Below are 26229 nucleotides of genomic sequence, written 5' to 3' on the forward strand. Positions count from 1 at the left end.
AGAAGCTTTGATGTAAAAACAAATTCTTACATCACAAAGATATAAATCATAGTAATTTGCAGGTAGCAGGTAATATATTAATTACTTAAACCATGCCAGAAAGAAAAAAACATTATTTGGCAATACTTAATTTTAATTCCTCTCAGAAGCAATTCAAATATTATCAAATTGTTAGTTTATAAAAACTGGATAATAGTATAGTCAGGAAAGAGATGGGCTAATTAACAAGTTGTTTTTATTTTTAGGACATGAACCTACTATTGTGGATTATCAATTTTCAAAGAATTGAGTATAATATAGCAAAATTTAAATTATATGAAATTTAATTTCAACTTTCTTTGATGAAACAAAAATCTTCCAAGATCTTACCACAGGACCCTTATTATTATATCAACTATTACATATATACTAGTATACCCATATATATGAAACTATCAGGTATAACTGAGTTCCAGTTGAGAAAAGGCCATTAAGTTTTTTTTATATTTTTGTATGTGAGTAATTAAGGCATTACTCTCAGAACTAACTCTACAAGAATTACATAGCTGACTTTCAAAGTTTAAGTCCTTCCTTTTTCATATCATGAAAATCCTTAAAGTGTAACATTTAACTATAATATCCATTTGTAGGTATTGCAATTAGTGTGAATCAACTCAGTCCCTTTTTTCATTAACAAAGTAAGCTGACAGTTTGTTTCATCAAATGCCTTTACAAACATAGTTTCTTGAACAATGCATGTAAACTAGATTTCATTATTTTATTTTAATCTTCACCTGAGGACAAACTTAGAAAGAGGAAGGGTAGGAGGAGGGAAAGAGAGAAAAACATGGATTGGTTGCCCCTGGCCAGGGAACAAACCCACAACCCAGGCATGTGCCCTGACCAGGAATTGAACCTGCAACCTTTTGGTGCAGGGGATGATGCTCAACCAACTAAGCCACTCCAACTGGGCAGATTTCACTCTTTATAATTAGTTTTCCAACAGTTTCAGTAGCTGGTTCTCATAGACTGGCATAATGTTGCTCAACATTCTGGAAGTTTAAAATAATTTCCACTGAAAATTTTAAGTCATGTAAACAATCATCATGGAAATGTTGATATCAGAGTTATTTTTTAAATTTTAATAGCATTTAAAAATTTGTTTCAAAAACAGTGATTCCATTTATTTCTCTTAAGTCCCAAAACAATGCTTTTTATGCCTTATTTGTAACCTAAAATATTACCACCTAATTTATACCATTCACTCACTGGCCATCATTATATTTGACTAGAGGCCCAATGCACGAAATTCGTGCACTTGGAGGGGGGGGCCTCAGCCTGGTCTGTGCCCTCAAGGGATGTCCGACTGCCTGCTCACTCCTAAGCCGGCAGTCGGACATCCTTAGCGCTGCAGCGGAGGCAGGAGAGGCTCCCGCCACTGCCACTGCGCTTGCCAGCCATGAACCAGGCTCAGGGCTTCTGGCTGAGCAGCCCTCCTCCTGTGGGAGCGCATTGACCACCAGGGGGTAGCTCCTGCGTTGAGCATCTGCCCCTGGTGGTCAGTGCACATCATAGCGACTAGTTGTTCCGCTGTTCGGTCGGTTTGCATATTAGCCTTTTATTATATAGGATCTTTAGGTCCTCAGAGCCCAACACAAAGCCTGACACAGTCTCACATATTTGGGGGCTTCAATAAATTTTGTTCTTGGCCCAAATACTCATCTTCAGTGTGTACTACAATAAGCTATTATATAACAGGAGGTGGGGAAAATTAAAAAATACTGCAGCACTACAAGCCATTTAGCATGCTGAGTTCCCACAGTTGCTTAGTGGGTGTTCTGAAACTAGGACATATTTCTAGTATTAAGAATTCCAAATCACTACTTCCAAAGTACAGAAATAAATGTCTTCAAGATTAAATCATAAAACCTTACTATTTTAAGCTGCCTAGTATATAAGTATCCTATTTCTATAAGTTTAAAACTGTAATTAACACATGGTAAACCAGTATTTATTTTAGCAACAAAATAAGAAATAATTAGCTCGTCTACATACTTATCCTTAGTTATAAGAATAGATTACAATATTAAGATAAAATGCAATTTATCTGAACCAGAACTAAAGTGAAATTTTATACTATAAGATATATAAAACAGAACTAAATATAATCTATTTCAGGTCACCCAATCTGTTACCCTGCATATACTTCTATTATATGACTTCCAATCTAATTTTTCCAGTCCAGGTTACTAGGAAATGCCAAGAGATTAAGCTTACTCTCTTTAACAGAATAGAGGTTGCAGAAATATATCATTTTGTCATATCGTTGCAACAGGTATGTTTTCATTCAAAACTGATAAAAAAAAAAACAACACATGTTGTTACTCAACTTTACATATTTCACAGCTAAACAAACAAAGAGCACATGTTTGGTATAAAAACTACTTCTGCAAATTTTAAGGTCATAATATTATACTGCAATGATTCTGTATCATCAGATAATTATTTGCTTCTACTTAATTTTACTCAAATACTTATGGTGCCTACTGTATTTCACCTCATTTAGCACATCTTTCCAATAACAAAAGTGTAACACATTAAAAAAATTTTAGTTGTAGCCCTGGCCCCTGGCCAGTAAGGCTCAATTGGTTGGAGCACCTTGGATTTTGTTCCTAGAACATGCCCGAGTTGTAGGTTCGATCCCTGGGGAGGCAGATATTTCTCTTTCACATCAATGTGTTTTTTTCTCTCTCTCTCTCACTAAAATCAATTTTTAAAAACCACCTCCTCCTGTGAGGACTAAATGTTTTTTTTAATTGTATCATTTTAGATGGAAACCTTTCTGAAATACAAAATACAGCTACATATAAAACAAATAGTGTCTTGAGAGATTCTAAGTGTGTTTATCACAACATTAAGGTGCCTTAAACTGATAATTTTTTTTAAGTTTTGTATTTCCTTTTCACTGTTTTCCCTCTGTTCTTATTTTCAACTCTCTTATGGGCTCTAGGAGTACCCCAGGTCTTTTTACATTTGGTTACCAAACTTCTAAAAATTGTATATTATGAGAGCAAAAAAGCCCTGAATTGAGTACTGAGGGATTCTAAAAGCAGGAAATGTGTTTAAGAGCAATGATATTTCTTTATCCTTTTTAGTGGCCTGTTTGTTTGGGGGGCTCTGCTCATCGCAGCAAAGCTTACAGAATAGCAAAAAGACAGACATTAAACACATCAATACAAAAACGATGAGTGCAATAAAAAAAAAAGTGCAGGTGCTAAGGGACCTTTAACAGAAAAATCTAACTAGGGATCAAAGAAGGCCTCCCCCAGGATGAAATACTAAAGGCTGAAGAGTGATTAGGTTAGCCAGGTGAACATTACATTTGGTTTTATTCAGGGAGATATCAGAAAGTTTATTTTCCTATTAAATAACCTTGAGAAAAATGAGATGTTATGACATTTAAAAGGAAACTGTAAAATGTGAGAATTTTTAAAAAATTTCTCAAATTTCTGTAATGAAAATGCAAGTATCAAAACCAAAAGAAAAGCAATGTGAGAATGTTTTAAAATGGGAAACTATGGCAGTATTGCACTTTGTGGGAAATGGAGTTTGGGATGGCAAAAAAGGCCTCACTGTGCCCTTGAAAAAGTATTACTATATGAAATATTACTTAATATTCAAGTTCAGAAAACTTCTAAATCATGTAAGACCATAAAAAGACTTCTACCAGGATATAACTACTAATTATATGGTCTGATCTACTTACCTGAAAAAGTGGCATCTATATATATAAAAGGCTAAGTGACCAACCGCAAGTCCATCCAACCATCTGACCAACTGACCGGCCAGTACATATGACACACACTAGCAATTTAAAAATAAACATTGACTTGCACATGCACAATACATATAAAGCTCTCACTGGCGCCAATCACACACAATGCCAGAATGTATCTGAAGACCAACTATTGGCACTTTGTTGTTGTTATATCATGTTGTTGTTGTTTATTTATTAATCAATTTATCAATCATTGTTTTTATCAATGTTGCTTTTATATGTTTTTGTTATTTTTATATCATGTCTTGTTTTTATATCATGTTATTGTTTATTTATTAATCAATTTATATATTATTTTCATACACATTTTATTAATTTTCTTTCATCTCTGACACTTCTATTATAGAGAAAGGGCAAATAGCAATATTAAAATATTTTGTATTTTAATTTTATAAATACTGTCATATATACTATTTTTTAGTAATGTAATTACCACACGAAGCTTTCTTCTAATTAATTTCCTTTCAATGTGCACGAATCCGTGCACCAGGCCACTAGTTTTTAAGTAAGTTTGCAAAGTTGTTTTTAATTCTCAGAACAGCAAATTTTAAATGTATAATAAAAACCTACCATGAGCTCTAAAGAAATTCATAATTGTTACTCTTAACATGATGCATAAATACTGAGAAAAAGATACTTAATTTTGATTTTGAAGCATAATCGGAGTTGTAAGCCTGGGAATTATTTACTATCAGGCTAATATCTTCTCTTTTGTACTTAATTAAAGTATTAATAAAATATACACTTTAAGTTTTAAGTAATAATTTTGAGCAGTTCCCCAACATTAATGCAGATCTACAGTTCAAGGCCCAAATTAAATTAGGCACACAAGAAATTAACAGTCTCTCAAAATGTGAGCTTTCATGAAAGCCTACTGTATCACCTAAAATATTTGGTCATACATGAAATCCAAATTGCTACTCACCTGCAATTCTCCAAATGGACATTAATGTCTCTAACTTCTATGCTTTTTTTAACCTCTATTTATCCTACTTATTCTTCAAGACTTAGTTCAGGCGCAATCCCCCTAAGCAATGCTGGTTATACATGTAGTCGGAGTCTTAACTCATCTAAAATCTTCAGTGTATAGTGCTATTAAAGCACTTGTCACAACCAACTACTGATTTGTCCAGCTCAGGCAACAAATTGAACTTGCTGAGCGTAGGAAACATAGTATATTTATTTCTGCATCCTCAAGAGTGTGAACCATACATGGCACTCAGAAGGTCTATGACATTAGTGAATATGAAACTGTAGTTAGTAAATATTTATAGAACAAAATTTGAAAGTTAACATAAAGACTATATGCAAAACTGTGAAAGTCTTAAAAGCAGGAAGGAGTACTATATAACACAAAACTGAGAAAGCTCAAATTTAATTGATGAAATTCACTCCAAATTCTAAGACATTATCAAGGTCAGAACAACCCATTTCCACTTTACCTCCAAGACATTAGAAAAACTAAAAAAAGATCTATCTTTGTCAAATGTAAAATTACTAAATTAAAATTGTAGAATTTATAAATAGTATTTGAGGACAAATAAAGTGCTTAAATTGTGAGTGTTCACAGTGCTATAAATATTAGAAGATAGACATGCCAAATACTTCATAAAAGATTTTCAGGTTCATTTCATGTAGGGACCAATTATACCTTTTAAAGGTCTCTTGCAATGTTTTAGCTTCAAGCAGTATGTTCATTCTTTCTGACAAAAGAATCTTTGCCTTTTAACAGCATTCACTACTTTTTGCAACCAGTGCTGATCTTTATAGAGAAATTGCAATGAGATATATAGTGTGAAATCTAATTAGTTCTTTTAAATCTTGATAATGGGAACTTATTTTCTCAAAAAGCACATATGTTGCCAACATCTGAAAAGCTGAAGAGCCCTTTGTAATTAGAATATGCTTTTCACATGTAAGAAATTTTGATTTGCTAAAAAGTTGCAAACCAGGGGAAATACCCAACAAAGGTATAATAAACATTAGTTTACCCTAAAATAATTCAACTACATATTTTAGGACATAAATCAGTTTCTCAGACTTATGCATGTTCTTCTCAATCTACACTGATGACAATTATATTGCAGAACACTCTATATCAAGTTCAAGCACACCAGAGGTCACCTTGTAACATACACATTTTTTCAGATTTTAAAAGTGTAGACAGAGAGGTAGAAAAATACAAAATTTTAACTACTATATTAACAGACAAAATATTTCCAGAAAGATCTATAGGGCATAAATTTGATGCAGTGTAACAAGTAAACAAAATTCAGAAGACAGGGATAACAGAATATACATACACATATACATGTATGTGAAAGATTTAGCCTTAAATTATAACATGCCCATGCATAACATAATGCATAAAACGTAAGCCTAACAATAAACAAAAAATAACAATTTCATGCCTTTAATACTCCTCAAGTATCACATAAAAATACTTAATTTATCACTCTGCTGCTAAATTATAGCCAATTGCTATCTAATTCATCTACTCACAAAATATTTACCCATTTCCTACTAGTCTTACTAGGAAATGTACAAGTGCTTATTTTATATCTAAATTTCCTCTCCTAATTGATATTTTATAATATAAACTAGTTCAAGAATACTTCCACCAAGGCCAAGCTATAAAAACCTCAGACTCACTAAAGGACTTGGGGGTCAACTTGTTTGGTTGTTTTTTATTGTTTTGGAGGGGCGTGCGTGTTGGTCTCGGCTTTGTTTTGTTGTTTTAAGTATTGATTTTATGCTTTTTCATACACGAATGACATAGTAAATTGAATTATAAAGATATATTCTTTTATTTAATCTTCAACCTCCAAAATATATCAATCCTCATATCTGCAAATATAGGTTAAAGTATATTTTTTAGTAAAAAAAACACAACAGATTATTTTTACATATTTTAAATCTTTTTACTAGAAAAAAATCTAAAAATTTAAATTGTTTAAAGAACAAGTCCTACAGAAATATTAAATTACATTACAGATATTGATAACTTAGCATATCTTCAAAACAAATATGACCATAATTAACTGCCCAAATAACAAAGAATTCCAATTTTATCCACCCTTCCCCCATAATTCACACAAATAAGCCAAGGCAAAATAATATACCAGCAGCTATTCAGAAACCATCTTTGGGAGTATTTTACAGAGAATTCCAGTTTATGGCTCTCTGAACGTGGAACAAGCCCTGACCCAAGACACTGAAGAAATAGTATTGTTTAAAAAGCATAATTCCAGCAAGTCTAACAAAAGAATTCATAATTTTGCTGTTTCTTTTGAAAAGTGAAATGTTTCAAATTTCTGACTGGGTTGTAGTTCACAAGTTACTAATATAATTCTTAGTTGCTACAATTATCAAAACACAGCTTTGATAAAATTTCTGAATATGGTAGTTTAAAAACTAAAAATTTATCCAGCTACAAGCTATTAATGTAGCTCTTAATATCTCTCTTTAATGCAAAACAATTTATAAAAAATAAGAGAAAATTTTAAACACTTGAAAACTATATTAACAATGAGATCAGAAAACAAATGCCAACCTGACATAAATATAGTTGTTTCTTCAAAAACTGAACAAACATCTTGGGGGGAAAGGAAGGAACCTTAGATACAGGCAAGGTTCATACCTCAAAACTGGCATTTCAAGAATATAGTTTTACGAGGAATTCCTACCATTTGGGACAACATGAATTGACCTTGAAGGCAAACAAGTCAGAGAAAGACAAATACTGTATAATCTCACTTAGATATGGAATCTAAAAAAAAAACACAAAACATACTAACAAAAACATAAAAAAAGAGATCAGACTTGTGGTTACCAGAGGAGGATGGGGGGAGGGGAACAGGAGGAAGGTAGTCAAAAGGTACAAACCTCCAGTTACACAATAAGTAAGTACTAGGGATGTAATGTACAACATGATGACTATAGCTAACACCGCTGTATGATATACAGGAAAGTTGAGAGCAAACCCTAAGAGTTCTCACCACAAGGAGAAATATTTCCTTGTTTTCTTTTTTTCTTTCTTTTCTTTTTGTTATATCTATATGAGATGGATGTTACCCAAACCTGTTATGGAAATCATCTCACAATATATATAAACCAAACCAGCATGCTATATGCTTTAAACCTATACAGTGATGTATGTCAATTACTTCTCAATAAAATTTGAAAAAGTGATTATTTTAGTTTTACATGTTAGCTTTATAATACATTTAAGCCATTTGAAAGTTACAAACCTTAGAGAAAGCCTTTATTTATTTGTCTATGGTCTATTTTTCAAATGTATAATCATAATGAATTAAAAGTACAGTGTACCTTATGTCCAAACAAGTATTTAAAAGGCTTATATTCAATCTAAGTTCCATAGGTAGGAATGGTCGTTTACATACTTCATTCCTCAAAATTCTTGTCACTTGTCACATAGAAAAACCTTAACACGATAAATTTAAACTATAAATGTGAGCTTTGTGAATGTTACAAATTGTACCCAATAGCTAAATGTCTTCAAATACAACGTAACAGTTATAAGGATTATGGCATGGAAGTATAGAGATTAGTACACTAATAAACTGAGGTCTTTAAAATAAAGACAATATTTCAGTATTGATGTTTCATTTAGATACAAAAATACTTGGTTACACAAGTGTACCCTGGGACTCTGAAAAACATAACAAAAATAAGTTTTAGGTACAATAATCCCTCTGAGTAGATACTAGAAACTGCTGACATTTAAGAAATGTACAAAATTGCACAAGTGTAAATAAGCTTTTAGACTGCTGGTAGTTATGATGAAGGCAAATACTATACAGTCCACATCTGCAACCCACTTTTGCTTCAGCATCCCCAGAGACTTAGAAAACATTTCTTTGGGTAGGTTGCAAAACATTGCTTCCTCTTTTATTCTCATCACCCCCATTATGATACAAAGCAACAGACAACAAAATCAAATCAGCAATTGTAAGGGCTGAAAGCTTAAAAATCTTTCCAGCTCCCGAACCCGTATTCATTCCACCTGTTTGTAAATCCACACTAACACAATAACACAAACCCGCTGCTGATGGCGGGGGGGGGGGGGGGGGGGGGCAATTAATGGTTTCGAGTCTTTATTCTTCTACCTAAACGTGGGGCGGGGGAGGAGGATGATACAAAACAATGGATACTGAGGGGCTGGGGGGGGGGGATCGTTTTGTCCTGAAACCTCCAGTGTTGAGTTGGGGGAGGGGGGAGTACTTTTCCTCTATCTCTAAAAGCTACGGTGCAAGAGGTTGCTTTCCATCAGGCATGTCCGACAGAGCAGTCTTAAATGCCTACAACTCGCTTCACCTGGCAGCACACCCAAAACTACTCACCGCTCTCCACCGAAGGGAAGGGAGGCGAGGAGAGCGCGGTGGGCTCTGGGGAGGCGGCAAGGAAAGACCCCCCACCCCTTGCCACTACCGCCGCGCCAGGGACCCCGGCAAGCATTACACGCCCTCCCGGACGCCCACGGTCTCCCTACAGCCCCGACCCGGCGGCTCCGGGAGCCGAGGGGAACTGGACCGCTCTCCTGGCGCCCCCGGCCCGCGCCCTCGCGCCGGCTCGCCCTCGCCCTCGCCGGGCGCTGTCCCGGCCGCCCGCCGCCACCGCAGGCCTGGCCCCGGTCGCTGTCAGAGCCGGCCGGCTCGCTCTAGGCGCCCTGCCGCGGTCGCTGCACGGAGAGCCCGGTCCAAGGGCCCAGCCCTCCCAGCGACAGCACCCAGGAAAGCCGCGGCGGCGGCGGCGCCTCCCAGGGCCCCGGCCCCTGGGGCCTCGCCCCGGCCCCGCCGGCTCGCGCCAGTCAGGGCGCGCGGGGCCTCCCCCTACCGACAGCCCGACCGCCCGACGGGCAGGAAGGGAGGCAGGAAGACCCGACCTACGGACACCCTCCCGCCTCAGCGGCCCCAGGTTACCGTCAGGAGCCCCGACTCCGCCATCCTCCTCGCTCGCCCTCCTTCCTCCTCCTCCTCCTCCTCCTCCTCCTAAGAAGAGACGCTGCCCAACCGCCGCCCCCCGCCCGCCCCTCCCCCACACGCCCCGCCCTGCCCCTCCCCCACTCGCCCCGCCCCGCCCGCCCCGCCACACTTTCGCTCCTACCATTCCGCCCCACCCCTCCGGCGCCGGCCGCTCACGGGCTGGGGAAGAAAGTCGGGCGGGGCAAGGGAAACCGACGCTGCCCAATCAGAACGAGGCACTAGAGCCAGAGACGCTACCCAATCAAAAGCAGCCATCGGCTTCGGCTTTCCTCGCCCCGCCCTTCCCTCTCCTCTACTCCTCCACGCCCTCTCCCGCCCGCTGGACGCCGCGAGCTCGCCGGGTCACAGAGTAAGCTTCCAGGAGGGTAGAGACAACACCCAATAGGAAGGCATCGTTGAAGCCAAGGCAGCCATAACTGATAATGGCAACGGGAGTTTACGGGCCTCCCGTCTCCTGTGTGACGTAGTTTTCCCTTCGTCCCCTCCGTTGCCCTGGCAACAGCTAAGCGGTCTGGGAAGAGAAGCATCTGTAAGTAGACCCAAAATGGGACCAAAGGTGACCAGACATCCCATGTTAGGCAAGTTAATTAATATTCCGGACTAGCTGCCTGGGATGGGGGCGAGGAGGGAGCAGGGGTCCTGGTCCTTAGTTTGCTGGGACGTCTGGTCACTTACCTATGAGGACAAGAGTTTAGAGCTCCGAAAATCCCTGTCCTGCCCGGAAGTTGCGTTTGGCACTTCTGAATAGGGTCAAGGCGGAAGAGTGGGAATCGCGTGCGCCCCCGGGGCCCCGAGAGTGCCCATTCCGACTGGAGTCGCGAAGTGATGTGGATGTCCCTGGGCCTCCCCCTGTGATGCAGGCCTGGGCCCGACGGTCCCTGGGAGACAGAGCGCCGCGGAGGCGAGCGGAGCCTTGAGTTGCTTCCGCTGGAAGCAGCTTTTCTTTCCGGGCTGGCCAGGCGGCGGCCCGCCCTCCTTCCGCCTCTCTGTGGGGCGAGGCCGCTCCACCGGCCCCCTCGCCCAGCTGCAGCCAGCCCTCTCCGGAGGGGCCAGGGCGCGGGCCTCAGGGCGGAGCCCTTAACTCCCGCTCCGAGCTCCTGACCACGCCTCCGCAAGTTCCTATTAAGTACTTTCACCCCCTGACCTTTGGAGGACGAAGAATTGGGGAGCTTGACGAAATCATTTTCCATTCCTAGCTAAAAAGGAAAAGGATGGTCCCCACCATGGCAGCAACACTTCTAAGTCTTATTTCCCCGCCTCCTTCATATTTTGAATTTTCTCCCTTTTTTTCTCCTCTGTTGAGGATCTGTAAGTACTGATTGCAGTTCTGGATGAAGATTTACATCCGAATTCTGCATGTCTGCGGTTTATTAAAAAATTTAATGCTTGTGAATATATAACTACAGTATTAGTATATGTGACGCTTTACACGAGTTGTCACTCACTATCCCATGTAGTTCCTTCTCTAGGCTTGAATAAAAAATTGTCAGTCATTTTGGTGATACCGGGTTGGATGCCTAAAGCTGCAAAGGAAAAAGACCAGGCGAACTTTCAGGTAAATTGAAAATCGGTTTTACCCAGCCAGTCAACAACAAGGGTGCAAACCTACTTAATTTCTACTTCCTTAGTACTCACTCATATCCCCCCAAAATGAACTACTCGTTTCTTCCTATGTTAATCTCTGAAACACCTACATTTTGTGATTCTGTATACATGTCCTGGTTATCCTTGGAGCTGTGTTTCCAGATTCTCCCCAGCAGGAAATAATTTTCTTTGAGCTTACTTAGCACTTTTAGTACCTCTTATATGACCTCTGTTTTATATATGAGTTGCTTATGTTCTTAGTTTCACTACTATGTTTACGCCTAAATAGAATGGTTTGTATCAGGTTCATCTTCCTGTCATTTTATCCTGCACATGGTATTTTGGTATTTACTGAAAGATTGAATGTTGAGATGTCTCCTGGATGCCCAAAATATTGCAGGCAAGGTTTTTTAGAACTTAAGTTTATCAGAAATTCAGCATAGTCCCTACTACTCAACCTTTCTTAGGCTTCCCCTCTGAAGACTTGCCAACATGAGCTACTCCCCCAATTTTTTATTAAAATAAATATTCAAAAATTTAAAAAGTTGAAAAAATACAATAAACATTCATATACCCTTCACCTAGATCCAACAGTTAACATTTTGCCATATTTATTTCATCCCTTCTCACACACATTTTCATTGTCATTGAACCATTTGGGAATAGATTGCAGACACATAATGTTAAGTAGATGCCCTAAAACTTCCAGCATGTATTTCCCAAGAATCATAAAGTTCTCCTGCAAAACAGTATCATTATCACAACTAAGGAAATTAATAATTCTGTACTATTTAAAATCTATTACGTAAATTTTCCCATTTGACACAAGAATATCTTTTCCTCCACTCCCCTGGCAAAGAAAGAATCCAGTCAGGGTTCCTATATGTACTTGGATATTGTAACTCTTTAGCCTTAATGTAGAATAGTTCCCTCATTCTTTTTTTTTTTTTTCCTTGTTACACTGGCATTTTGAAAAGTTCAGGCCAGGGTCTTTGTCTCTTATAAATCAGAAGTTGGTCTACATACTTGATTAGATTCTACTAAACATTTTTTTCTAGCATACTTGACAGTATTCATACTTTTCCAATCATGATTAAGGTTTCTCAAATGCAGCTACATCTACCCGTGCCATGAGTTGAATTCATTCCACTTCTCAGCACATGCATCTTTCTATGGTGTCTTACAGTTTAGCATTTAATGCTCCTGTATGTGTGGAGTATGCATTAGTGCCCTGGACTGGCAAGATTGACTGTCTACCTTTATTAAATGTTGCTATTTTTCCTACACTTGGAGCTGACGCAATGTAATCTGCAGCAAAGTGTACTGATGTCAGCATAGTTTTTGAGTTTCAACTCCAAGGACTGTTGATGGAAGATGTGTGGGCCCTGCAATTCATCTACAGATGAATCTTGATGTTATTAAAGCAGATATCAAGGCAACTACTGGCCATCTGGCCACCTTTCAAATTAGGCAATGTTATTTTCCCCCCTGAAATTCTCTTGCAAGTCCTGATTGGTCCTGGTGTTCTGTGATAGCTTTTTGGTAACATTCATTGAAGCCTATTAAAATTTGCAAAATCAAGATTATACTTAATGGTACATTAGGAAAATTCTCTGCCCAATGGATAGAGATGTACTTCCAGAATTTGCTTCATGATCATGAGAAAAACTCCCAAAACTGCCAAGCTCAGTAGTTCTCATATCCTAGACTTATTTTTGATCCTGAGAGATAAGTGCAAGGAAGAAAATGCACTTAAGGGAGCAGAAGGAAATGCTCTGGGAGGGCAGAAATTGAAAGTTAAGTAATGTACTCCATCAGTCACTTCTTTTGTGTAGAAGGAATTTGCTCATATGGAACTGTGAAATAATTTTAAGTTGACTTCATATACCAATTAAGACCACAGATTTTAGAATCAGATCTGGGTTTCCGGAACAGGGCCATTCACTAGCTGGTGACTTTGGACACTTTACTCATTCTATTTATCACCTATTAAATGGAGCTATAAAACCCCTTAGGATTGTTGAACAGAATGACTCAACTATAAAGTGCTTTACTTAGTGTGTAGCACATATATGTTATGTGTGTGGTAGTTACTAATAAATTCTAAAGCAGTCCAATTTGGGCACATGGGCATGAAATATTTATCGAGTAATAATGCATCTAAGACAGTGATTCTCCAAGTTTAATGTGGGGCTCTTAATAAAATAAGCAGAGATTCTGATTCAGAGAGTTTGGGGAAGCCTCCAGACAAATCTATTTTTAATAAATGTCCAGGGGATTTTGATGCAGGTGATCTAAGGATCAGGCTTTGAGAAACACTGAAGAAATTATCAAATTTTTCTCCTTCCTTGTATACTGTTGAAATAGCTGTATATCTCAGATGCTGGGAAGGTAAAAAGTTCTTTAAATACCTTTTTAAAGGTTAATAATATTTTTAGGACCACTTTCTAGTCCTGAATTTTTAAATGGCAAAAATTATTAGAAAAAGACATTTTGCATGAGTAGGATGTTGTGTCATTTTCTACTAACTTAATAGTAGTGTCTGCTACTGGAGTATACCAGAACCAATGCCATTATCCAAGTTCACCCAAGAAGAACAGTTCCTGTTCTTAGGCCTAGGCACATTCCAGAAGCTAGACACCACACATTTTATTCCCATGAGTCTGGAGTCATTAGCCAAATTGAAACATGTTGCAACATTTTTCTACCAGCAGATGCCAGATAGCAGAACAGAATAGAATCTACTATGGCTTCCAACTACATGACATATGAAGTTATTTGGCATCTCCAGATGAGCATTATCAAACCAAATTAGGCACCCAGCTAGCATGTGGGCAGCCATTCAGTGAGAGTGAGCATTACTATTGTGTCTGCTGAAAAACACCTTCTTTTGGGGCTCCCTCTTTTACCTTTTTCTCATGTTCACATTCAGAAATCTGCTTTTGAAAATCCTTCTATTAGGTCAACCACAAGTCTTGGATAAGACAAAAGATAAACATTTTTGCTGTTTTTCCTACCAGTCCTGCTACCCCCATCCACAACCTGGACTAGCCAGATTGAATTTACTTAAAGCAGGAGTGGGGCCGAATAAAGCCTGTGAAATCATTCGGTCTGGCCCTGTGAAGGCAACCACAGGCAGGACTCCAAATTCATTAAATCTAGGAGCTTTTTTCATAGCAACATAAATATATGTTAAGTGAATGATGTTATGAATATCCAAATGGCCCTTGGCAGAAAAATGATTCCCCACCCCTGAGTTAAAGGGAACTAACGTTAAATATTCACAAAAGAAAAATGTCCTGTCCTTTACATAATCAGGATTGTTTCTGATGTCTCCCTCAGTTCCCAGGTTGTATTTTTTGCTTCTTAATACACATTAATTATAAAATAGGACAGTTTGGCATATATGTTGCAGTGGCTCTGTATTTTACTGAAGTTGCAAAGTCACATGCCTGTAGCTGCTAGCAGGTAAGGTAAAGAGAAACAATACATTATAGTGGAAACTAGAGAATTCCCCATGCTCATCTAAATGGGGCATCACTTCCCAGCCCTAAATTTTGCCATGTGGGAATATGGGCCTCGTGTTGCCATATGTGTCAAGAGGAGCTGAAATTTGGACTTTAGGTAAAATATCCTGCTTTTTAAACATTGGTTCAAATAATTTTTAAACATTTAGCAAGCCAGCAAAACATTTAACAAATAGAACCAAGGGCTCCCAGTTTATTACCTCTGAGTCCCTTACATGGAAACATGATTGGTACTTTGGTTGAGAATCTCAGAATGCTTAAGCAATGTTTTCTTTTTGCCATATTTCAGGTGCATTTACTTATCTAGTTAGGCAACAGGTGACTTGTCACCTTCATCAGAAATTCAAGATAGGTTCTTACATACAGCAAGCTTCTATTCCCTTAATGATAGTTCTGAAGGTTTTCACTTGTGCCGCCAACTTAAAAACTTGTCCGTATTTTTTCTACCTTGCACTATATTATGAAATAGGTTTGCTTTATATTTTTAAAAATATATTTAAGATTCAAATATCTAAAAAAGATTCTTGTACTAAATTGCCTTTGTAATATGAGAATGTATTAGTACAAACTAATAAAATATATACTATATTAAAATATATATATATTTAAGAACACATTTGGCAGCACATGCTCTTGAAAAGTAAATAAGTAAAACTGATTTTAAACAGAAAACACCTTCATATTGTCTTATAGTTACCATGGTGTTGAGGACTCAGAGAATGTTTAGTGTTGAAAGGTACTTAACTGGAAATCTAGAGCAAATCCTTTATTATAGCAATATGAAAATTAGACCTGTGATAATAAGGGTCAAACAATATTTCTAAGCACTTTTATATCCACTTTCCACTTAAACTTTGAAACTGAGGACATATACTAAACATGTTTTTTATGAGAAAATCAGACCTCCAATTGGTTACACAATGTATTCAAGGTCACACAGCACTAGAGCATCCAGAATACAGTCCTGTACACTAAGTTATAAATGTGATGATTAGAAGACAAAGGAAACAAACTCCAGTACAAACTTGTTTTAAATGATAAATTGGATTTTACTGTCCTAGCTTATTTAAAATACTTGGAACCCTAGAAACTCTGAAGCATTTAAATTCAAACATTTAAAATGGGGTTCTGTACAATTAGGATAAACTGGTAAGTTTTAGATAAATTAATGGAGAAGAATTATGATGAAGAACTAGTGGCTGGTTGGAGTGGTAGGCACATATGGGAGGATAACTACATTGATCTACAGAATGGCTCCTTGGGGCACCTCGCAAAGGTTAAAAATGGATTGCGGAGACTGATGTGACCTAGGAGGACAGTTTTAAAAACATCTAAATACTGTCCTGAGAATTTTTAGAAACCAAGACTTGGGCCCTGACCGGTTTGGCTCAGTGGATAGAGCGTCAGCCTGCAGACTCAAGGGTCCCAGGTTTGATTCCGGTCAAGGGCATGTACCTTGGTTGCAGGCACATCCCCAGTAGGGGGCGTGCAGGAGGCAGCTGATTGATGTTTCTAACTCTCTATCCCTCTCCCTTACTCTCTGTAAAAACATCAATAAAATATATTTTAAAAAAAGAAAGAAACCAAGACTTGGCTTTGGCACCTACAGTATGTTTTAATTTTGATATTTCTGATCCATAGTATATGATGCTTTGAGTTACCAGGAATTGGATTTGGATTTTAGTAATCTATTCTCTTTCTCTGTCTGCCCCCTAGATGACTATAGCCTATATTTTCCAGATGCCTAGGTGAAACTAGGTTATAATCTAAAGCTAATAGTCTTGTCCAGCTCTTTAACCCATGATTTTGGGCTTATCATATGTCCATATGTCTGAGAAAAAATATAAAACTTGTAACTTTTTAAGTGTTGCATATTTCTAATTAAGGTTGCAATTTTAAAGTTCCAGTGGCATCTTTTAAAAATAATGCTAATGCTACAAACAAAGCCCACAAATAAAAAGCAGTATTTTTTCCTGCTAAATTTCTTTCAGAGTGTTATCAAACAGGACAGCTGGAATGCTGACTCCTCAAATTAACGAGAGTGTGTGAGAAGGAAAGACCACATGTCCGTTAGAGCCATACATTAGTCTGATTTTGACACAGTTCTCAAACTAAAGAGGAAAAAAATGCAGTGCTTTAGTCAGTATGCTGCACTTATATTTGTATAGTGGGATTTATTGTTTTATTCATTTTATCTTCATCCTCCTTTGCAAAGATAATTAGCTTCAAAACTGCCCATTTCACCAGAAATTGAAGATCATGTTACTTTAACCTTCATTGGCTTCTACGCTCTATAGCAGCCGTGGGCAAACTACGGCCCGCGTGCCGGATCCGGCTGTTCTATCTGGTTCTCTTGCTCTCTCCTCCGATCCTTTACTTTGAATTTATATTAGTTCACACAAACACTCCATCCATGCTTTTGTTCCGGCCCTCCGGTCCAGTTTAAGAACCCATTGTGGCCCTCGAGTCAAAAAGTTTGCCCACCCCTGCTCTATAGTCTACTTTCCTCTTATCTATCATCTTAAATGTTGGTGTTCTTGCAATGGGGCACCATATTAAATACATTTGGGGATCTTCAGGCCATTCCCACAGATGCAGCATAGAGAAAACTGAAGAGACCAGGCTTAATAGTCAGGCTTGAGTTCAAATCCTGTTTCTCTACTCACCAGCTATGTGATGTTGGATAAGACAGACCTGGTTTGAGTCTGTTAAATTTAATTATGTATGAGGGGATGCAATGGAGGGTGAGTAAATCAATTCAAAAGTTACCTCTTAGGGTAAAAGTTATTTTCAAAATTACTATAGAAATCTCTTTGAATATCTATGTAGTTAAAATACATGATTTTGTACTAAAACACTATTCTGTTATTCTTAAGCAAACTAAAAATTAAGAGCCACTATGATAAATTGTAGGAAAGATGCTAAAGTAGATTTGTAAGCATTGAAAGTATTCTTTCTTTAAGGTAACTTTTAAGACAATATGGGTGTAAAGGAGTGGACAATTATAAAGTGTTCCTGCTTGCCTGTAGGTTTTTCTTCATTGTTTTTTTTTTAAATAAACATATATACTTTTAATTATTTCAGAGAGGAAGGGAGAGGGAGAGAGAGAAACATTAATGAGAGAGAATCATTGATCAGTTGCCTCCTGCACATCCCCCACCAGGAATCAAGCCTGCAACCCGGGCATTTGCCCTGACCTGGAATGGAACTGTGACCTCCTGGTTCATAGTTTGATGCTCAACTATTGAGCCACATTGGCCAGGTTCATTCTGTTTTATTAATAAGCCTCTATAACTCTAATACATGTCAGTAGGCTATTATTATTCCTAAGTATCTAAAGACAACACTGTAATGGTGTAACAGTAAGAGTCACTAAAATTCACTGAGCTTTTACATGTGCTAAGGACTGGTCTAATGGCTTTACCATGAATTCTCTTATTTAATAAACTAAGTCAATGCTATTATAAGCTTTATTTTACCAATGAAACTGAGGCCTAGAAAATTAATTTGTTTAAATGACTAATCTGTCTCCAGATCCTTCTCTTAGACACTACACTATACTCTGATCTCTTTTTACCACCAATCCTACCACCATCTGCCATCTTTCCACATCCTTTTTAGGTTATATCCATTTGTGTAGCTTAAACTACTGTAGCACTGACTCTCTAGGCCCGTGGTCAGCAAACTGCGGCTCGCGAGCCACATGCGGCTCTTTGGCCCCTTGAGTGTAGCTCTTCCACAAAATACCACGGCCTGGGCGAGTCTATTTTGAAGAAGTGGCATTAGAAGAAGTTAAGTTTAAAAAATTTGGCTCTCAAAAGAGAAATTTCAATCGTTGTACTGTTGATATTTGGCTCTGTTGACTAATGAGTTTGCCAACCACTGCTCTAGGCCTCCAGTTCGTTTTACTTTCCTATTGGACTTCCACACTCAATGGGGCTGAACCTCATTCATGGTCTTTACCCTTCCCTCCTAACCTGTTTCTCCTGTGTTCCCAACTTGCATTAATACCTGCAACAATTCACTCAAACATGTTAGCTTGAAATCTCAGTCATCCTTGATCATTTCCTTATCACCCAAAAAGGTGTAGGGGGACATGGGGATTGGTGATGGGAGGTTTAAAACTGAACTTCAAGCTCAGAGGCATGTCGGTCAAGGCTGAGCATGAACTGGCCTCCACCTTGCCAGTCCCACCACAGTACATACACTGAGTTTTGGTTTTTTGTTTTTAATCCTCACCTTAGAATGTTTTCATTGATTTTCAGAGAGAAGGGAAGGAGGATAGGGAGACAGAGGAAAACATTGATCAGTTGCCTCCTGCATACACTTCGGCTGGGGATCAAACCTCACAGACTTCTGTATACAGCTTCCTGCCCTGGGTAGCCTACCCACAAATTCCATCCATTTCAAAAGCTGTATACAGAAGTCTGCACCTTAGGTATGTGCCCTAGCTGGGCCTTAAACCCGCAACCTTTTGATATATGGGATGATGCTCCAACCAATTGAGCCACCCAGCAGAACTGGGCTTATTATTTTTTTTTAATGCTTTTTTCTTTGAACATATTTTTCACTTTGTCTAGAACACCCTCCCCTTGCTACATAACCAGCTCTCTTCATAGTGAACCCTCATTCATCCTTCTGGGACTAGTCACAATGTCGTGTAGTAATTCTTAAGAGACCAGCCACTGTCACCTATCCTGGGCCAAGTCACTCATGGTTTTGGTTTCGTAAGGCACAGTAGATACGCTTTTATTAAATTTAAACTATGTTCAATTGTACCTATTTATTTACTTGTGTTTCTCCTCCATCTCACCTCCCCCAAATTCCTCAAGGAGAGGAACTGGTTCTTATCCACTGCATCTCCCTCATTTAGTTGTGGCTGGAAAATTACAGACATTTAGTAACTTTGTTGAAAGAAAAAATCTGTTTGCATAGGCACACATGATCCCAAATTCTCCTTCTTATATTACATTTATTTTCTACACTGAAAGAATAATTGTCATCACCAAAAACAGCATCCTTTTCAATTCCAGTGTTTACATCCAAAGCTTAATACCAGATATATAGCCATTAACTTTATTTTTTATGTTCAGTAATCATTTTGTTAATGTGTAATTTGTTTTGATCAATTTTTCACTGATTGTAACAACTCAATCCAGAATATTTTTTAAGTTTTTCATTTACATTTATAAACGTTTTTTGTAGAAGTATGATAGGATGATAATTAAAATGTGTGCAAGGGTGAAAATATATTAAAATTAAGTGGAATGGAAATAGAGGTCTAGGGAGAAAACAATGTAAAATATCTAAAAAAATTCTTCCTTTTTTAATTAATGTATGATGGTAGCTATCAAACTACTCTAATACTTAGATTATACTGGGTATACTTTTCAAAGACTGATATAAAAGTTATTTTTAAGTATGCTGGAAATTATATCCTTTAGAACTAAACTTATAACAAATTTATGTCAATTTAGAAATATGTAAAAGAGTACTTTATCTGCCTAGCTTTTCAAAATCTGTGGGGGTTATGGAAGCATAAAACTTGAAGGCCACTGATATATAGTCTCAAGCTTCAGAAGCATGCTTTAGTGCTCTTGTCTAGTCCCACACCTGTAATTTAGTTTGATCACCAAACTAAATCACCCTAGAGATTTTTAACTTATCCATTCTCTAGGAGAAGTTACAAACTAAAGGAACCATGGGGGGAAAGGAAGCAGATTATTTTCTAATTATCCAGACCAAGAGCTTCAAAAAATGATTGACACTGCATTCTCTCTAAGCAATAAAAGTTTAGATTCTATTAGTGTAAGAGTTTTATTTTATTTCTGCAGTTTCATGTTTTAAAATGCCGTGACAATCTGTATCAATTTTAACCAGTTAACTACCACGCATCCAAAACGATATGATATTGGAATTTCTTCCATATGTGCTGGAATATTTATGAATTTAAGTTACCATAATTTTCTTTACAAACCCAGAGATGTCACTAACAAGTCTGATTTTAAAATTGGGCGACCAGAGTTGATATGCGAGGTTTGCAGCTATAGACATGCGTGGCATGTGGGGAAGGTCCACCGCTTGCGTCCAAAGACACTTATGGCATACAAAGGGTTAAAGTCTGGCATGGTATTCCATATGATTCCATTGTATGGCTATTCCATAATGTAACCTTAGACATATTGGTGAACATTTATCCATTTATCCATTACTGAACATTTTGTTTTATCAATGCAGTGCTTTCATGAACATTGTTATTCTTACATCTTTATCCACCTCTGCTTTGTTTCTTTAGGGCTCATTACTTTTAGAATGTTTGGGTCAAAGAAAATGTACATATTTAGTTTTCATAAATACTACAAAATATTGATAGCTACTATAAAATACCCTTCTAAAAGAAATCTACCAACAAACCCACCGAACAACAGAGCGCAGTATCTCTAACTGCTGATACTATCAGGCTTTGACTTTTTTTTGCAAAAGACATAACATACACACCAAAATGAGAAAGATTTTTACCTTAATGAGGCTGTAGTGATTTTCCTATTTAAATTGCAATGCACGACCCCCAGCATTCCTAAATCCCTTTAAATTATTTTTTCTATATTCATGTACCATTCTCCTAGCATTGTATTATTTCTCTCCCCTTACTCTAGTCTGCAAACTCCAAAAGGGCAAAGGTTTTGTTTTTTGTCTCTTTTGTTCACTAATTACTAGTGCCTGGCACATGGCAGACAGATAATTATTGAATTAAATGACGTGGCAATTTTATGATAAACAAGAATTTCAGCCGTAGCTGGCATGTTTCTTCTTTGGCGCATCTATCTCTGATGTTACACACATCTTCCCAATGAGAAAGTGCCCTTAGAGCAGCCACAGCCTCTTAGGCCATGTTACACCTAACAGAACACCCAGGTTTGGCTATTAGCAGGCCATCTGGAGAAAATTAATGCTCCTTCCTACTCTTGACTCCCTGGGCAGTTGATTATCAAGACAGTGTAGCTTTGCCGATGTGGCCATCCAGCCACCACCATGCTTATTTTAGCCCTTCCCTTCCTGTTTCTCTCCTGCCAATGCCTAAGGGGACCTAGGAACAAGAACCAGCCCTAGTAAAGCATTCCACCCAGGCAAGTGATGGCACTAATCTTCCCCACACCGGGCCTTTGGCCCCACACCCTTTCCCATAACAATGGCAGCTTAGTCAAACTGAGAACTAAGGTTTGGTGGAGCACCAAGTTTCACTGTTTTCCTCCGGCCAGAATTTGGATGTGAAAGAGGTATATACCAAAGAAAGCGAAGGACAGTGATTGAATTTTGGGTGGCTAGCGTTGCTAATCTATAGAACAGCTAATAAGAATTTAGTATTGTTCACCCACCAGTTTAGCATTTTGATAAAAGTTTGGTGACAAAAAAATGTTTAGCTGTTATGTATTTCCTTCACATTTATCAACATCAGTAGTGTATATTCTCCCTTTCAGTAGCATATCATGTCAGATTAGGCCCAAATAAGGGCCTAGTGAATATTTTCATTGATATCTGTAATGGAGACGTTATGTTGTTTTAGTTATATTCAGGCTAATCAGGTATCTAGTGTTACTAGCCTTCAACATAACCCACGGGGGCGGGGAGGAGAGGGAAGGGATGATTACTAGGTACCTACCACTGGCAGGCCAAAGTGCAAGAAGGAAAGAATGTGGCAGGAAGAACTGTGCATTCTAAGGAAATTGCATATGCAGTTATTTCAGATTCCAGTTAGTGATGAGTTGCTTGCTTTATTCTCTAGTCCAGTGGTCGGCAAACCACGGCTTGCAAGCCACATGCGGCTCTTTGGCCCCTTGAGTGTGGCTCTTCCACAAAATACCACGTGTGGGCGCGCACGTACAGTGTGATTGAAGGAGTACCCTAATTAAGTTAATAACAATGTACCTACCTATATAGTTTAAGTTTAAAAATTTGGCTCTCAAAAGAAATTTCAATCGTTGTACTGTTGATATTTGGCTCTGTTGACTAATGAGTTTGCCGACCATTACTCTAGTCCATCCCCTATTTCATTTTCACTCCCAGAAAGAGCAGCATAATGGTAAGATTGCTGCTTAGATATTCTGAAATAGAAATTTGAATGAGGGGAAGAGGCTTGGTGAATGAAGAGTAGGAAGCTTTTATCCGGAATGTCAAAGTAGTAGTGGAGTGGGAATAACTAAGCAGCTTCATTTGATTACAACTCATTTGCAGTGGGCGGTTAAGGCAGGCACCAGGCCAGCATCACCACTTTATAAATAATAAATCTTCTGTGGTGATGATGTTATGAAAGACACATGGTTAAGGTTGCATCAGCATCAGTATGGCGAAATATTACAAAAAGGGTGGGACTGTCTGGAGAATCACCTGTTTAGAAAGGGATCAGGCTACAAATTACATCCTGAACACCTTGAATATATAGCATAGCTATAATCTGGGATGTAACAATGGGAACAAAAGTCATCAGCCAGAGATGGCATATATGCTAGAATATTCACAAAATACTCATATAAGGGTATTCACTGGTATTTAGCATATAGTATTTCTGTATTGAGGAAAATAGTAAACTGAAAGCGTTTCTGTTCTTCAAGAGCCAATTTCACCTGTTTGCTACTTTCTTACAACCTGAAAGTGTGCAGCCAGTAACTGATCCTAAGGATGCCTTTTGCCATTATAGCAAAAGGATTAGAGACCAGCTATTGAGAGAAGTGAGAATGTTAGGAAATGGTTACCTCCTACCTCATCCTTTCCCTAATTACCTCTTACCTCCTTCCAAATGATCATGTTATTTACGTCACCCATCATTCAGGGAAGATGCTATCAGTAAACCAAGATGGCTGCACACAAATGCCGTTGTTTTCCTCAGCTAACATCTACTAGATAATTATCTTTGTCTAAACAAGCACCAATTTTTCTGCCAATTTTTCACTATGAGGGGATAAATTTAGAATATGCAGTCTTCCAATTAACACTATTGACCAGTGAAAGTTGACAAGATCTAGATGCTTATATGAACTAGCTCAACCTTGTTTCGTTTACAAGATCCACAGGAAATTAAGGGGAAAATTATACGAGGATAGGTAGTTTATTTATAGGAATTTGATTTTACTTCTTAAATTACAATGGAAATGTCTCAAGCAATATGTTGGGAATTCATTCTTGAATAATACTAATAATTGATTTCTTCTTGAAGGAAAAACTATATCCAGCAATTCAGGTATGGCAGAAGTGAAGTCCATGTTCCGGGAAGTTCTTCCAAAACAAGGTATTTAAATCACAATTACTTAAGTGATAGGATATAATAGGAACATATAAAGTAATAGGCAGTGTCACATAGTAGGCTCAATAGCTAAGAATCTGAAACTACTGTGTTCTGTGTCCCACATTTACTGTCCATCAATTGATTTATTTTTCCCAGTAAAATGATGACAAATGAAGCACTGTTTCTTAAACCTAAAAGCCTGTTATACTCAAGATTGCAGGTTACAACCAAAATTAACAAAAAAGAGCACTGTAATACACCATATTCTATATCTATAAAAGCCTAAGCGACCGTTACTACCAAATGACTGGAACAACCAGTCGACCAGTAGCTATGACACACACTGACCACCAGGGGGCAGACGCTCAAAGCAGGAGCTGCCCCCTGGTGGTCAGTGCACTCCCACAGCCAATTTCCCGTGGCCCCTCCCCGTCTGGCCAGCCCCCATCAGCCCCTGGTGCTAAACCATTCAGAGACCTGCTTCTGGGTCAAGGTTTCATAGGTAGCAGAGCAGCTCCCTCACTGCGATCTATTGAAAGTCAGCCCTTGACATAAGGATTTGTCTCGATCCTGTCCTCTCCCTCCCCCAGGGGCCACCCACCTGCCGTGGTGGCAGAGGCGAGGGAAGGAGGGCGGGAGGTGGGGCGCCGACAGTGGCATCGGTGTCCATTCCTTCCGCACCTGGCCCGGCGACTGTCGCCTCCTCTCCTAACCCCAACCGGGGCCTTTGGGCCACAGGCTGGGACAGGGAACTGGGGGTGGGTGGCGGCAGATGCGGCCCCTTTCCTAGGGGAGCTGAGGGCTGGCTCCCTCCTCGGGCCAGCGGCCAACGTCCCTCGGTCCCTCCCCCCACCCTTGTGCACGAATTTGTGCACTGGGTCTCTAGTATTAAATAAGGTCTGAATCTGGGTAAAAAAAAAAAAATCTAAATAGTAAGAAATGCTAAAGTTTTCAGTGAAATACTCAGGAATTTGAATATTGGTGTTAAATTAATGCCATACTTCACTAAGTATTTTTAGGCACTATGCATTTCTTCCAAATCTTTTCAACTAAACATTTGACAAAAAAAGTTGTGTCTTATATAACTTAGAATCTTAGCTATAAAGTTTGAAACTTGTCTTCCTTATGAACTCCCTAGCATTAAATGCTTTTATGTTTATAAAATTTAGAAATGTTACAGGGGTAGACTATGAGAACAAGAGATTTTCATTAATAATGATTTAAGTTTTTAGACCTTCATTCTAACTGCAAATCCAAACTGCCAAACAACTGGATTATCTCAAATTCTTACTTCTTTTTAAACTTAGGGCAATTGTCTGTGGAAGATATAACCACAATGGTGCTGTGTAAACCCAAACTTTTACCCTTAAAATCTCTGACTATGGAAAAACTGGAGAAAATGCAGCAAGCAGCACAAGAAACAATTCGCCAACAAGAAATGGCAGAAAAGGACCAACAGCAAATGACTCACTGAATAACTTAGCACTTTCTAGCTATTAACAGTAGCTAGAAAATAATCCACCTGTATGCTGAAAGTAGTATGTGTTAATAAAACTGATATTCATATAGGTAATATAAAATACCCAAGAGACTAATGAAACTTGTATGGTTTGTAATGAATATAAGCCATTAACAAAACTAACCCAAATCTTGTGTGTTTTTTTACCCAAGTTTTTAGAACTACCAATTAAGTTAGCGTTCACCATTACTATTATACGGCTGATAACATTCTTAGGCATAAGTGACTGACTACAACTTTTATATTCAGAGAATTTTTAATGTTTATTAAAAACTGAATTTAAAGATACATTCTAATCTTGCATTAAGTGTTCATGATGGGCTTTTACATTACCTAATTTTTAAAACTCTTTATGAATTTGGTGTGACATATCATGTTTAAGGCTATTTTGCCTTAAACAGATCCTACTAGTCAAGACAAAACTCTATTTCTTAAAATAAACTTAAGAAACCCTCACCTGAGCTTTTAATTATACTGATTTCAAGGACTTAATGAAA

The 26229-nt window shown here is 38.2% G+C and overlaps 2 protein-coding genes across 4 annotated transcripts in view; one reads left to right on the plus strand and one right to left on the minus strand.

Moving 5' to 3' along the window:
- The window catches only part of SHOC2 (SHOC2 leucine rich repeat scaffold protein), a 51777-nt gene extending 41020 nt beyond the window's left edge, over positions 1-10757 (minus strand). Inside the window, exon 1 of one of the 2 annotated variants that reach the window (XM_080643108.1) lies at positions 9760-9890. The gene's annotated coding sequence lies outside the window, so the exon portion shown is untranslated. Of the gene's footprint in view, positions 1-9759; positions 9891-10497 lie in introns of those variants that run through there. The other variant, XM_080643109.1, reaches the window with a different exon arrangement.
- Positions 10213-26018, plus strand: BBIP1 (BBSome interacting protein 1). Of its 2 annotated transcripts, none has more exons than XM_080643115.1 (4): positions 10213-10351; positions 11280-11377; positions 24145-24216; positions 25521-26018. In XM_080643115.1, the coding sequence occupies exons 3-4, from the start codon at positions 24171-24173 to the stop codon at positions 25685-25687; spliced, it is 213 nt and encodes a 70-aa protein (XP_080499241.1). In that variant the 5' UTR covers positions 10213-10351; positions 11280-11377; positions 24145-24170; the 3' UTR covers positions 25688-26018. The 2 variants fall into 2 exon arrangements, with proteins under 2 accessions (XP_080499241.1, XP_080499242.1); XM_080643116.1 differs by having other exon boundaries at positions 10324-10351; positions 11292-11377.
- The last annotated feature ends 211 nt before the right edge of the window (positions 26019-26229 follow it).

This window comes from Plecotus auritus (assembly GCF_963455305.1).
Source record: "Plecotus auritus genome assembly, chromosome: 9".
Taxonomy (NCBI): Eukaryota; Metazoa; Chordata; class Mammalia; order Chiroptera; family Vespertilionidae; genus Plecotus; species Plecotus auritus.

What these genes read in the sequence shown, in the direction of transcription:
- BBIP1 (XM_080643115.1), top strand. Translation starts at nt 24,171, where the DNA reads ATGGCAGAAGTGAAGTCCATGTTCCGGGAAGTTCTTCCAAAACAAG. An exon ending in GGAAGTTCTTCCAAAACAAG is followed by an intron (nt 24,217 to 25,520) that starts GTATTTAAATCA and finishes TTTTAAACTTAG; the next exon opens with GGCAATTGTCTGTGGAAGAT.